The sequence below is a fragment of the Phalaenopsis equestris genome, unplaced genomic scaffold (genome assembly GCF_001263595.1).
Source record: "Phalaenopsis equestris unplaced genomic scaffold, ASM126359v1 Scaffold000533, whole genome shotgun sequence".
Classification (NCBI taxonomy): domain Eukaryota; kingdom Viridiplantae; phylum Streptophyta; class Magnoliopsida; order Asparagales; family Orchidaceae; genus Phalaenopsis; species Phalaenopsis equestris.
In genome coordinates, this window is record NW_018164973.1 from 69468 (window position 1) to 84505 (window position 15038).

At 33.0% G+C, this 15038-nt stretch overlaps 1 protein-coding gene across 1 annotated transcript in view; it reads left to right on the forward strand.

Annotated features, from left to right (window-relative positions):
* Positions 1 to 14085, forward strand: part of LOC110028836 (serine/threonine-protein phosphatase PP2A-2 catalytic subunit) — a 28338-nt gene extending 14253 nt beyond the window's left edge. Inside the window, exons 4-11 of the mRNA XM_020730847.1 lie at positions 31 to 102; positions 351 to 422; positions 608 to 648; positions 7414 to 7480; positions 12012 to 12203; positions 12274 to 12363; positions 12712 to 12819; positions 13742 to 14085. Coding sequence (XP_020586506.1) covers positions 31 to 102; positions 351 to 422; positions 608 to 648; positions 7414 to 7480; positions 12012 to 12203; positions 12274 to 12363; positions 12712 to 12819; positions 13742 to 13807 — 708 coding nt within the window. The 3' untranslated portion in view covers positions 13808 to 14085. The remainder of the gene's footprint in view (positions 1 to 30; positions 103 to 350; positions 423 to 607; positions 649 to 7413; positions 7481 to 12011; positions 12204 to 12273; positions 12364 to 12711; positions 12820 to 13741) is intronic.
* Positions 14086 to 15038: the final 953 nt, after the last annotated feature.

Genomic DNA, 15038 nt, shown 5'->3' on the forward strand with positions numbered 1-15038 from the left:
TTGTTGACGAGAATTCTTTTTTTTTTTTAGTGCCCAGATACCAATTACTTGTTCATGGGTGATTATGTTGATCGTGGGTATTATTCTGTTGAAACTGTCACGGTAAGAAAGATTCACATGTGCTACACTTTGTGTGAAGTAAAATGCTTTTAGTTTGGTTCATATTGCACATATGGTTGAATAATCATCAATCCCACCTAGAAAACAGCCAGATGGGTAAAAAATGAACTCAACTGGTTATGGCTGACTCTAATGTATATGCTACTTTTTTATTCTCTGACGTTGAAACTGTTTCGGTTGGCTGTGGACATTTACCATTTTCATAACCTCAAGTATTCTCTATTTCACAGCTTCTAGTGGCTCTCAAGGTGCGTTACTCTCAGAGAATCACAATCCTCAGGGGCAATCATGAAAGTCGGCAGGTACACTGATCTAGACCTTCTTTTAGAGTTGCGCCCAATTTTTGTTGCAATTATGGAGGGGTTTGCCCTGAACATGGCTATTTCTCTGCACAAATTAGGTCCATTAGATGAATTTTTCTCTATTTTTTTCCAATTGATTGCTAAATATCTCTTATTTGAAATGAAGAATACTTTAAAAATTGCAGATCACTCAAGTTTATGGATTCTATGATGAATGCTTAAGAAAGTGAGTTTCTACTCTACACCTTGACTCTTGAAGTTTTGATTTATTTTGTATTTCTATTATTTGTTAGAGGTATGCTTAAATTGAAGTCTTCTCTATATGAAAGCTTGATTTTGTTTTCTCTTCGTAAGCTTTATGTACATCTTGGTTTTAAATTTTTCTTTATCACTTCATGATTGGCCTATTTGCCCAGATTAAAAGTAAGTATGATAGTTATTCTATCTGCTAGTTTTTTTCCCCTTCTATTTTGTTTTTAAATCTCTAATAAATTTGCATGTTGGTTGGTATGTTTGGTGCCTTGCTCTCATAAGTTCTTTTTTAATTTTTGAATGTATTGATAATTTGTGGTTCTAGTCCCACAAAATACATATTTTGGCTTATTTAACTACATAACCAATCAAAGTTTTATTTGAAATATCTCATGTTATTGGTTGCAACCAATGATTATCAGGTTCGGTATTTTTATGCTATATTCTCAACATGCACGTTTTTAGTTGTCTTGGGTGATTTTATATTCATACCTTGTTACATATTTGAAGAGTATTTTATTAATTCTAATTATTTCTGTATTCTTTATTTACTGAATTTTAAGTAATATCAGAGAACCCCTCTTTCCGAAATGCAACTTCTCTCTTTCCTTCAGGAATTTCAAAACTTATATGTATGGAAATGGTAGTATCAGCACTAATTTTTTCCATACAATCTAACCTTCCTCTAATCTATTGTTTCCTTAGTCGTCCTACAGTAATGAGCCCATATTATTTTATATCTTTTGTTTATTATGTTTAAAAAACAGTGAAGTTAAAGCCCTGAAAGTGGTTCTAAATTCTACTGGTTTAGAATTTTTAGTTTTTATCAACATCTTTCGGTATGCAACCTTTCCTCTTCGCTATATTATTTTAAATTTTTAAGCTTTAGTAAGGGCATCTTTTGACTCATTTCTACGGCAATATATTGCTTCTAATTGTTGATTGTACTATGTTGAGCGTCTTGGCTATAAATGGCTTGCTTTATAGGTCAGTCTAGGTTGATGATCATAATGAGTAAAAAATTAAATTCGGAAGTAAAGCAAAAAATGAACCAATTCGTGTACGTATTAGTCATGTCCGTTTTTATTTACTTATCAAGTTTAACCTTTATTATTATTATTTTTTTTCAATTTAAGCTTTAATTGAGCAAAAATAATTACCAGTTTTTTGCTATTGGTCTAAACTTTATGCTTATTATTAGAAAAATAAATTTATCACTTTACGATAAAATTGACATATTTCATTAATTATTATTTATATTATTTGGTTAAATTCAAATATTTATAAAAATTATGTGTGTGTGTGTGTATATATATCACACACACATAATTTTTTATAAATATTTGAATTTAACCAAATAATATAAATAATAATTAATGAAATGTCAATTATATATATATATATATATAGACACACACACACACACACACACACAATTTTGTATAAATATTTGAATTTAACCAAATATTATAAATACTAATTAATGAAATATGTCAATTTTAATGTATATATGTATGGATGTGTATATCATAGTGCTTATATCTCAAACATATGATATAAGAAAATTAATATAAAAATATTATCTTTTCAGTGGTGTTCAATTTATTGTTCAATATTTCAAGGTCTAAGTTCTTATATGATAGTGGTTTTAAGACCTCAATCATTTGGACCTATAGAGCAACGTTGTTACATTTCTGTCGTATTTTTGGGTTTATCTTGGTGCCAAAATGTGAAAGAAAATCTTTTTTTAAATCATTTATTGTTAAAATTCATCTCAAACCCACTGATTAGAAATGTGACACATTATATAGAGGGAGTGGTAAATTCTTTTCTACTCTGTCCTCAAGTTATATCTTTGTATTATCAATTTTTTTTTATTGGTTTCTAATTGGGTTTTAAACAAAACATAGGCATTAAACGGAGAGGTATGTAAGATGGTTTATGTCTTAACCATCCTAGTTGGAAATATATTTGTAGGCTTGCAGAATTTGGTGGTCTTGGTGTTAAAAAACTTCAAAGCTTTTAATGTGTCTTCTTAGCAAATGAATTTGGAAGTTCTTAAATTCTAGCAATTCTACTTTTATTACTATTGTTGTCAAGAATTATATTTGTAATTATGAAACCTGTTTTCTGTATTAAGGAGGCATGATTGGCTAATGCTTTTACTTTAATCAAAGTGTTGGAGACTTTCTAAGTATTGTAATCCTCTTTGTTTGTTAGTCTGCAATACCAATGATTTGGGATATCACATTCTATGGAAAAAAAAAATCTTTTGTATCCTTTAAATAATATTTGTGTCCTCTATTACTGCATTAATATGATCCACTTATCTCATTTAAAGATATTCATAGAAGTTAATCTATGTATAAGTTCCTAATGAATGGGGATGCCACTTCATAGATCCCTTGGATTTGGAATCAAATTATTGCTTCATTCATGCTCTGGCGGTTTATATGAGAAAGGTACCTAGCAAAGTAATCTTTGTAAATTTGGCAATATCAACTCTTATGTTTGTAGTGTGTAATGTTGCTCTTGATGACAACTTTCATTTACTCTCTAATTATTGAGTCATTAGTAGTATTTGGAGGTGATTATATCAGCTGCTAGGAGTTTCTGTTTCTAAGTTGCATTCAATGAAGTTTTACAATTTGGAGGGACAATATTTTAATAAAGGGTTGACTGATCTTTGGATCATTTGGAATGAACGTAACTTTAGATCTTTTAAACTAAAAATTGGACGTCAAAACTCTTTTGTTTAGCATCCTTTCCTTCGTTCATTTCAAGATTGTTTTTGGTAGAGGAATACCTATTTCAAATCTACCATGGATTTACCCAAGTGGTTGAACGCTAACAAGGTTCCTTTTTTGAAATTTCTTGCTAATCATATCTTTGTATCTCTGTTTTTATTTTCTGCTCTCTCTCTCTCTCTCTCTCCCCCCTCTTTTCTACTTTTAACTTTATTTATTGGTTTTAATGAGAATGGTTTGCCCTATCTTTTTTATCTTTGAAGGAAAAAAATACTTAACCCTCATAAGACCGTCCATTTATAGTGGTTAAACTTTGGGAAATTTGCCTTCTCAAATTTTTGTAAATTATTGTTTTTAGCTAATTCAAGTCTCATTTTTTATAATAGTTTTCTTTCTCCTGCCATTTCATTGAAAAATTATCTCGCATTTTAAGGATATATGATTTGATATTCGATTGATATAATTTTTTCGCATTTATTATGTAGTGTGAGCAAATCCATCACGATCTAAAATGAATTTCTCAATTACTTCCCCACTGTTTATGGCTGAAATGACTGCTTTGCCCAACATATATGATAATTTTTATGTAAATTTGTTACTTTTTTTCCCCAGTGAATCACGTCTTGTGGTACTCAATTATTTGGATTTTTAAGTCTAGAAAGTGCCATTATGAGGATTTTTTATGTTTATTAGTTTTTTTTTGGGAAATTTACATACTTAGCACTCAATTCTTATGGATTTACGTATCTCACACCTAGACTTTCATATTTACAAACATAGCCTTTTACCCATGTATGAAAAGATAAATTTAGCCATGAAAAAGTGTAATTACTGCTATTTTTTATGTGATAGGAAAGCTAAAAATGAAAGTTTTGGTGTGCGAGACGTAAATTGATAAGAATTGAGTGCTATATATGTTAATGCCCCTAGTTATTTTTGGTAAATTTTATTTGTTACCTTAACTTGAATGCTGCTTCTACTGACGATTTTCATTGGCAATTTGACATATAGCCAAATCAATTCTCTAATATCAATGCAATTATCTTTAGCATGCGTTCTAGTAGGTTCCTTTGATGATTTGTAGGCTTGATTACTACTTCAGACAGTGATGAACTCCTTTTTATTTATAAATGTTGATATTAAAATTTTCTTTTCAGCAGCTTTGGTTTTGCGTTTATTGAAAAGATTTTTAAGCCATGTTTTCTTTTACTTCTTAAATTTTATATTTTATTTTATCAGATAATAAAGTTTTGCCAGCATGCATTTCTTTCTAAAGTTAACTGAAAAAAAAAAAATCACAATTTTGAATTAATGTACATTATATTTGATGTTAATTTTTTTTTTTCTTTTGGAGAGTAGAATAAGTAGGGGGAAGGAAGAGTATTTTCTAAGTTGAGAAATGTGAATTATTGATCTGGGGGTGTTTCTTGCCTGGTCAATAAACCTATGGTCCAGGTTTACTTAGTTTGGTTAAGTTGGTGTCCTAGAACAGTTGCTAAGCTGCTTTGGAAAGTTTATTTGGAGCAAAGAAGGTATAAATAAAATATAAAAGATGGCGGTCTATATGAGGTTTTTGTTCTTCTGTTTTATTCAAAAAGTTTGCTGAAGTTATATTGGAGATGAAAAAAAATTGATTACTTGAAATTATTTAAATTTACTAGTTGAAGGATTTTCTATTTTGAAGTAGTGAAATAAGATATAAACAGGGTATTGTGCTATTTTTGCATGATCATGTTTTAATTTTGCATTGTTTTATGGTACATTCAGGATGTTGGGCTTCCGAAGTGGGAACAGAAAACGCATGCTGTAGTATAATCTGATTGGTTTTTGCTAGTGATCTGGATAAAGTGTCAATTTTAGTCTCTTTATTGTGTTTCTTTATTGACGTTGGTTGGGCAAATTCTTCAAGAAACATTGGCTTCTCTCCATTTTTGAAAATTACCGATAACAGTTGCTTTGAGCTAATAAAGTACTTTGACTTGTCAATCGCACTTAGCATGTAATTTTTGTTCAGAGAATTGAAGGCAGGTGTGGAAGGAACAATATTTAAAGCAATGAAAAAATGGAGTAAAATGAATTTTAATGTTGTAAAACGATTAGGGTTTTTTTTTTCCCTTCTGTCCTTTTTTTTTCTTTTATGCCTTGAGGGATGCCTGGCAACATTTTTGAACTCTACATGATATTAATCTTTTGACATTTGAAAGCACTGCAGGTCATTATTTCATGCTATATCATCACATGTGACATGGAACACCTTACTCTGGGTTTAAGAGTAATGCTTTATCATCATATGTTACATGGGATACCTTGCTCTGGGTTCAAGAGTGATAGTTTATTTTGTAAATATTGCTGCAACATTTTTCTAAACTTTTCTATGTATTAAAAAAAAGAAGTTGCTCTTCTCTGAAAATTTTAGGGTTTTCTAATGTCATGTCACCTGGCAGGGACAGCATGGTGTAACGTTTAAACCATACATGTCTATGATTTATTGGATTTTCTTAGGCGCTGTTCGGGATCACTTTTTGTTTCAGATTTTTATTTTTTATTTTTTATTTTTTATTTTGTTTTATTTATGTTTTCACCTAAAATGAAACATGTTTGATATGCTATAACGTGGTGTGTTGTTTTTAAAAACACTTAACACAACTATTAAATGTATTGAGTATTTTTAAAAATAAAGAATAAAGACATGCAAAAAAAAACACTAAAGAAACATCTTTTAAAAATAAAAGCAAAAGCAAAAGCACAACAAAAGTGATCCCAACCAAGCCCTTAGCATATCCCATTTTGTTGAAGTATATTTTTATGTATTTATTCTTTTTTTTTTTGGGCGAAATGATCTATAATGTGTTTTTCAAACTCTCAGTTTCTGTTGTTATGTCTTATCTTTTTTTTAAAGTCATGATTTAGTTTGATTGGGGTTCGTTTGGTTGAATGTATTTGTAGTGTACTGTATTTGGAGTGCAGGATATTTTAAAAAAAATGTTGTTTGGTATGAGGAATTTGAAAAGTGGTATAAAATTTTAAGGAATTCAAACTTATTCTGTAGTTTATTTTTGGTGCATTCCAAATAGGCCATAATTGGCTGATTTTCAAACACGTTGGAGAATCATGCCACTCGCTTCAGCCACAAAACAACGCCTGCCCATTTATCGCTAGCTGCAAATGGCTGGCGCTCGACAGCCTTCTATTGCTGTTGTCAACTGCTGCTTCTTGTCACCACTGCCAGCCATCACGTCATCAGTTAATCATCGAGATTTTCATTGATTTTATTTTACTTAACAAATTTTAAAAAAGTAATCTTTTTTGTTTGTTTGACACCTAACCAAACTTAAATATTTCAAATACACTTCAATTTAATTACACTATCCCTATTTTCAACTTAACAGCCCCTTAGTTTATTTGTTTGTTTTTGCAATGTTTTTAGAATAATTTTTTAGGGGTGTAGAAGGCCTTTGGATTCTTTCATTGGTGAAAGCTATATATACCGCTAAATGATGCAGACTAGTGATTTTGCTTCTCTCCTAGTTTAAAGCTATTATTATAACAAGCTTGGGTGGACACTTGATTTTTCATTTCAGCTTTAGCTTAAACAATGAATGTAGTTCTTATTGTTGCTGTTATAATCTACAAAATGTTCTTTTGGTTCTTATTACGGACTGAACCAACATTTTTTAGTACGGCGGCAAAATCACCAAATATTTAATTTTTTAAAAGTATTGGGCAAAATAGTATAATGAAGCATGCCAAACTTGCTAAATTACGTAAACTGCATAAGAAATATATTAAATTTTATTATTTAAATTGAGAAATTATAATTCCTGGGCCACGCTGGGCGTAACTTAGTTCCGCCCACTGGTTCCTTAGCTTATATGAGATCATTAGTGCTTTTTCTTTTTGGTATTATGTTTTTTGGAGTTTGCAACGTTTGGTTGGAGATGTGATTGTGCCCATGCATGCCTGATCGGTTGTTTTTTTCTTTTTTTCCGCAGGTATGGAAATGCAAATGTATGGAAGATATTTACAGATCTCTTCGATTATTTCCCCTTGACTGCATTGGTTGGTCCTTGAACTGCTTTCTATTGTGTATATTTGATATTATCAATTTTTTGCCCTGCAATGATGTTTGTTATCTTTATGCAGTTTGTTAATGTTTTACAAATGTTTCTATGGCTTCCCTCTCGGCATATGCTTTTTTATGTAGGTGTCTTTATATTGATTTTTACTGCTGTTCGCCGAAAACTGGGCTTTGTTGGAAGTTAATGATGCCTGCTGATAAACAGTTGATAGATTTAACATTCTGGAATTTTCAATACAACTTTTTGGAGGGTTATAAGTGTAATCTGATTGACTGCATTTCTCATTAGAACCCTTTTCATTTTACAAACTACTTCTTATTACCCTTTTTTTAGCCTCCCTTTTCTAATGTGCAACAATGCATTTTTATGTCTTTATATTGCTCTCAAGCACTTTCAGGACAGTTTTTGATACTTTGATAGAACTTCAATTTATATATATATATATATATATTAAGGGTGTGAGAGAAATGTTTTTTGTTTTTTTCACAATCCTTAGATCTCCATGCCATTATTTTTGTTTTGGTATGTTAAATATGATAATTTTTTTTATATGAATTCATTTGAATTTCTATATTAACATGTTTATAATGAAAATGTATTAAGAAATACTGTTTTTATTTTTATTTCAAATTAAATTTTCGTTTTTTGCTCTTTCAACCTTATGTTAATGTTCAATTATTTTCTTTTGCTCTGCAATCTACCTAGGTTCTGATTTACTAGAATGCCGTTGTGGTGACAATTTCACTAGGGATTCAATCATCTTCTTAAACTTGGTTTAGAAATTTTTCTCACGCTATATCTATTCAAATGCTTGTTTGGGTCTGTGAGATAATAGCACAGATCCCCTGGCTTAAATCTGAATGTCATTCAATGATCATCACTCGTTTGATTATGGGAGATTTAGTTTGTTTTATAGATAGATTAGCTATTTCTAATGTTGAATTTTGACACGTAATTATTTTTAATAGAGAATGTTAATCAATGTAAATTTAGAACTAGGCATTCATTTTTCATTGATGAATATCTTCCTAGTGATACCGGAGTTAACCCAAACAACAGGAAATCAAATATTATTTCTTGAATTAAATAGACGGTTACAATCAAACACTTTTAAGGGAAAATACAACACATATGCCATGCCAACTCGCCTTAGGCCGGATCCAGGGTGATAGTGGTGACAATTAGGGGGCTTGGAGAGGTGGCGGCAAGGTAGGGATGGAGTTTCCGGGCTGTTAAAGAGGGGCGGCTGCGATTTTGGGCTGTTGGAACAGCAGGACAGCTTGCAACATCTTGCCTTCGCTGTTTTCCTGCTTTTCGGCCACCCCAAACAGCAAACTGTTGCTGTTTGGGCTGCTGTCCCTTGCTTCCATGCTGTTCCAGCAGCCCAAAATTGCTGCCGCCCCTCTTCCACAGCCCGGAAACCCCTTCCCTACCTTGTCGCCATCTCTCCATGCACCCTAACCGTCACTATCATCACCCGGGATCCACCCTAACTCGAGTTTGTGTGTCGCGTGTACTGTATTTTTCCTTTCAAGTGTGTTTGTTTGATTGTAATTGCTTATTTACTTCTACTAATAATATTTGATTTTTTATTGTTGTTTGGGTTAACTCTGGTATCAATGGTATTTGTTAGTTAAACTTGGCTTTTCTCAGCTTAAATGGCTGAACTCAACCGGAGATGTGAGCAGCAAAGTGTGACCAGAAACGCGGAGCAAATGGAGTGGTGTTAAAAGTGATTTAGTTACAGGCAGACGAACGCTAAAATGGATAAATGCCATTCTGTGTATCGGAACGTAGTTTAAAGCCTTTTCAAATAAGGCCTACAAATTGGAATTTAGTTTAAAAGCCTTTTTAAACGAGGCCCTACATGACTATGAGGACTTCTTTTGGATTCCATTTTTCAACTATATTGCATTTTAAAAAATAGGAAACTTCTTAGCTGTACTTTTTTTGGATCTTCCAGTTATTTTATTTTGCTTGACATTCCAGTATTGTGGATGAAGAAATCAACAGCAGAAAAGGTTGTGTTCCACAATTAAATGGCATGGTTCTACTTACGTAATGTCATTGAAAGACCTTGTCCCTCACTTCTTGTTATTATAGAAGTATTTAACTTCCTTTGACTTTGAAACCGTGCCTACTATAATAGTCATTCTCACTGAGCAAGCAGACGCTAGATGTGAAAATGAGTGATGGAGGCTGCAGCATGTCAAGGAGTAACCGTAGAAGGCAGGGGAGATGCAGGTTGCGGAGGAACATGAGCAAGGGAATCCTGTCACCTTTCTCGTATCATGCAAATTTGTGAGGCAACTCCAATTTTTTTGAAAACTATAGGTTAGGCTTACGTGGAGATAAATAATAAATATTTGCATTATCAAATGGGATTTTTATCAAGGATCCCACTAAAAAAAAAAAATATATTGGAGTTGCATTTGATTGAGAATCATCATTAAGGTAGTTTTTTCGTCAATTGTAAAATAGTCTCAAATAATTAAATTAATCAAAGCGGAAACTAATTTTAATGCTCATGATGCCACTAACATAGCACCTGGAAATTGCTTGTATAATGCATAAACACATATTTATTTTTTTAAATATAATTTCATCTGATGATCCAGTTAGGATAATAGATTCGACTTATGTTAAGAAAGACAGAGAATGTTAAGAAAGACAGAGATAGACCTAAAAAGACTAGGGCATATTGTATAAAAAATGATCTTAATCTATTAGAATTAAATGAATATTTGACACTCGATAGGGCATACTAGAGAAAAAGGATTCATGTTGGCGACCCCTCTTGGTTAAAGGTTTGTTGTTGTTGTATAATTTCATTTTCCATATTATATGCTTCTAAAATTACATAAAAAAACTATTAGCTCGGTTTGATGCAGCAGCTGGACCGCACTTACCAAATAGAAATAAACAAGTTTTCAGCATCAACTTTACATCATATTTTTTTTCAACCACTTATCATCTAACTTTTGAAATAGTAACAACTATACCAAACAAAACCTAGGTGACACGAGCACTCGAATAACACCACGGGTGCGTGAATAATGCCACAGGCTTCTCCGATTGAATCTTTTGTCTGGACCGAACCGATCCAGATCTTGGAGGGCTGATCGGCTCTCTCCCGAGGGATTAGTGCCTCATTTCTATAGGGGTATCCAATTCTAGTTATGTAGTGCTTATATATGTGATTCCTATTTTTAGGTTTTTAATTTTTGACGTAAGTTTGTTTAGGACTGCTGCCATCGTTCGTTTCTCTCTTGGAGGGTTGTATTCGAGGGATTAGATGGTGCTCTGGCTGTATCTCTCTCCTGAGATGGTGATTATCTTCCCTATCCCCTTCCATTCCTCCCACATAGCTCTTGATCATTGTATCTCGCTGCAGCTTCCCTCAACTGCATTATGATTCTTGTTTTCTGCAGTTTCAGCTGCCGCCATTGCCTTCCCCTCTCCCCTCTTCTTGCTGCCATCGCAATTCCAGCCCTCCACCTTCACTGCCTCCACTGTTTCTTCCCTCGCCTCACTGTTTCATCGGCTGTCCAGCTGTCCGCAACGTCGTTGTCGTCCCGAAAACAACACACCTGTTGTTTTATTTTTTTGCGGTCCCCTAGCCGTTTCATTCTTTCCCACTGCGCCTCGCTGCTCCACTTGCCATCCCATTTGCTGAACTTGCTGTCCCAGCCCTCCTATTCCATCACCTCCTTTTACTGTTCCAATCACCTATAACCCATTTGATTTTCCTTTCGCGGTTTTGGTTAACTCCGGTATCAACTATACTTCACCATCTCTAGTACAACCTGAATACCTGCCCTCTTTTAGCCTTGATACAATCAGTAGCATTAAATTTCTTTTGAAAAGTATACTATTTTAACACCAGAATAATTACACCTTTTTTTTCATGTATAGTAATTATTGCATACATCCCTACACACACACATACACAGCGCATACACAATATTTGCATTGACAGGGCTCTAATTGGAAGCTGAAAGCATATGCAGATTAAGAAAAAAATATGGGAGAGTTAAGGCTATGTAAGGAACCATTATTAAAAAAATTAAACAAAACAGTAAAATATGAATATTTTAGTCTTGTATTTGAGAAAGCTATAGCCAATTGTTTAGCTAAACAGATAATAAAAACCTTTTTCGGTCAATAAAGCACGGAGAAAGCAGACTATCCAAATGGTATCATCAACTTTAACAACTTTAAAACACAATTATTTCAAATTTGGTTTTTAAACAAACTTTTGCAAAAATGAAAACTTAACTAAGAAAGGCCTTGATTGCTTATGTGCAATAGAACATTTCTTTTTTTTCAGCGTGCACACAAAGATAGCTATATATTGATGGTATATGTTATCTTAGTAATCACTTTTATAGAAATTTTAACGGTTGTAAGCCTGTGTTTTCTTCTGCTTTGATTCAATTGAAGTATAAAAAAAAAAGAAAAATAAAATCTTTTGTTCCAATCAACCTAAGCATTTCATAAACTTTTTGAAGGTCGAGTCAGAAATATTTTGTTTGCATGGTGGGTTATCCCCATCTATCGAGACTCTCGATAACATCCGTAATTTTGATCGAGTTCAAGAGGTTCCTCACGAGGGGCCAATGTGTGATCTCCTATGGTCTGACCCTGATGATCGATGTGGTTGGGGCATCTCTCCTAGAGGTGCTGGATATACATTTGGCCAGGTAAATTATTCATATACACAAAACATTTTAATCCATTTTTCCTTTGCTTGATGCCACTTTTAAATTTCAGGATATATCCGAGCAATTCAACCATACGAACAACCTTAAGCTGATTGCTAGAGCTCATCAACTGGTCATGGATGGATATAACTGGGGCCATGTATGATATTGTTATGTTATTGATCAATCTTAATCTTAAGTTCTTTATTTTTCTGATCCCTTTTATTATTTGGGAAATTTACTTACATAGCACACAATTTTTATGTATTTACATCTCACACCTAAACTTTCATGTTTACACGCATAGCACTTTGGTGTTGTAAAGTTATGTATAAAAAAGTGTATTTTACTTTTAAAAAGTGATCATAGTGTTATTTTTTATTTGATATTAAAGATTTGAGCACTATCTGTGTAAATATGAAAGTTTAGGTATGAGATATGTAAATATATAAGAATTAGGTGCTTTGTATGTAAGTGCCCCTTTTTTATTTTTTTGTTTGTCAAACAGGACCAAAAGGTTGTAACCATTTTTAGCGCGCCTAATTATTGCTACCGCTGTGGGAACATGGCATCCATATTGGAAGTTGATGATTGCAAGGGTCACACGTTTATTCAGGTTCGTCCCCATTTTTTGTTCTCAATGTGTTTTTAATTCCAGGTATTGGGTGTAGTATTGTTTTCTCTGTTATCGCTTTGGGTTGTAAATCAGTTGAGTTAAACTTGGGCAAGCATGAGCTTGAATTTGATTAATTAACTAAGTTAGTGTTCGAGCTTAAGTTTGATTTCAAGTTGGTTGACAAATATGTTTATTTATTATGAAAGAAATTGAAGCAGTTGTTGCCTTGATAAGGAAATTAAGGATTTAGAGATGAAATAATAAGAATGTAGTTTAGGAAGAGAGAAGTTTTAGTAGCCTTGTATTGAACCCATTTCATCCTAATATTGTTTGGAAGATTTACAAACATACCACTCAATTCCTATGTATTTTACATATTTAATACCTGAACTTCAATTTTAACATATATATATGCCACATTTCCAATGCATGAAAAGGTGTATTTCATTTTTCTAAAGTTAAAAAAGTGATATTCTTGATATGATATGAAAGATTTGGGTGGTATAAATATAAAAACAAAGTTTAGAACTTAGATATGTAAATACACAGGAATTGAGTGATATTTATCTAAATGCCCCAAATATTATTTTATTGTATTTTACCTATTGAGGAAATCTACATACATATCACACAATTATGTATTTACATATCTAACACTCAAAGTTTGATATTTACACTTATAACGAACTTGTATAATAATCCTATGCATGAAATGATGTATGGATGGTAAGAAGTAGAAGAACAAGGCTGCGCTATAGTTGATCCTTTCCTAAAGTCTGCATGCTCACAATTTGGCTCGACTAAGCTACATTGCAACTTTGGTGCTTTACCAAGCTTTCTTGCTATTATGTTTTTTCTTTTTTAAAGATATTGATTATGCCTGAATGCCATTGCCTGAATTCATTGTCCCATTTTACTTCAGTTCGATCCAGCGCCCAGGAGAGGCGAACCCGATGTAACTCGCAGAACGCCCGATTATTTCTTATAAACCCATCCTCCTGATTGAACACACCATTGATTTCTGTCTCCAATCATTATTTCAAGCTGCTTAACGGTTTGGTTGGTTTAGAACGCAGAGAAAATTATGTGGAGGGGAGTACCATGTAATTAATTAGCTTCATTTTGTGTTTTCGAAGGCAGCAGAGTGCTGCGGTATTTCCGGCTGCAGCGGCATGTATTTTCATTATTGGAAGGGAGTTGTATACTCTGTGGTTTAGCTCTCTCATTTGTTTTGATTTTTACTCTAATTATATTTGTTTCTTTTTAGTTCTCTAAGCTCTGACCAATCATTTGGGTACTTCTAGTAAAACCATTCTGGGTCTCTAATCCTTTGTTTTGTCTCTGTAATTGTTCTGGAAAGTTTTGAGTCTATTTAATTACATTTTGGTTTATTTGTTATATTTGGTTTCTCGATTTACAGAGCAGGTTTGTATTTTTTTTTTTTAAAGGAATTTACATACATACCACATGATTGTTATTGTATTTAGATTTAGAGTGCCTAAATTTTCATATTTGTATGTATAGCACTGAAATCTTTAATATTACATTAAAGATATCACTTTTACTTTTTTTCTTACAAGTAAAATACTCATTTTCATGGGAAAAATATTACATCAAGACTCCTGACGTGGAGCTACGTTCGGAGTCTACTGATATACGAACACGAGAAGTGACAGAAAAATGAAAAAAAATTGTTTAGCGCCCAGTGTTATTCCACATTATTTACGTGTTAATTGTGGTGATATTCATGTGTTATTGTGTTATGGGAATATTTCCGGTGTTATGATAACATAATAACACATCAATACCACTACAATAACACCTGAATAACGCGGAATAACACAGGAGGAATATTCTTCTGTGTTATCGGGCCGGATCACAAGAAAACGCGTGCGTTTCCTTGAAGCTACGCGTCCGCATATCAGTGGACTCTTTTTGTGTTACCGGGCCGGATCACAGGAAAACGCGTGCGTTTTCTTGAAACTACGTGTTCGCATATTAGTGGACTCTTTTTGTGTTACCGGGCCGGATCACAGGAAAACGCGTGCGTTTTCTTGAAACTACGTGTTCGCATATTAGTGGACTCTTTTTGTGTTACCGGGCCGGATCACAGGAAAGCGCGTGCGTTTTCTTGAGGTTACGTGTCCGCATATCAGTGCACTCCGAACGTAGCTCTACGTTAGGAGTCCTGATGTAATATTTTTCCCATTTTCAGGCAT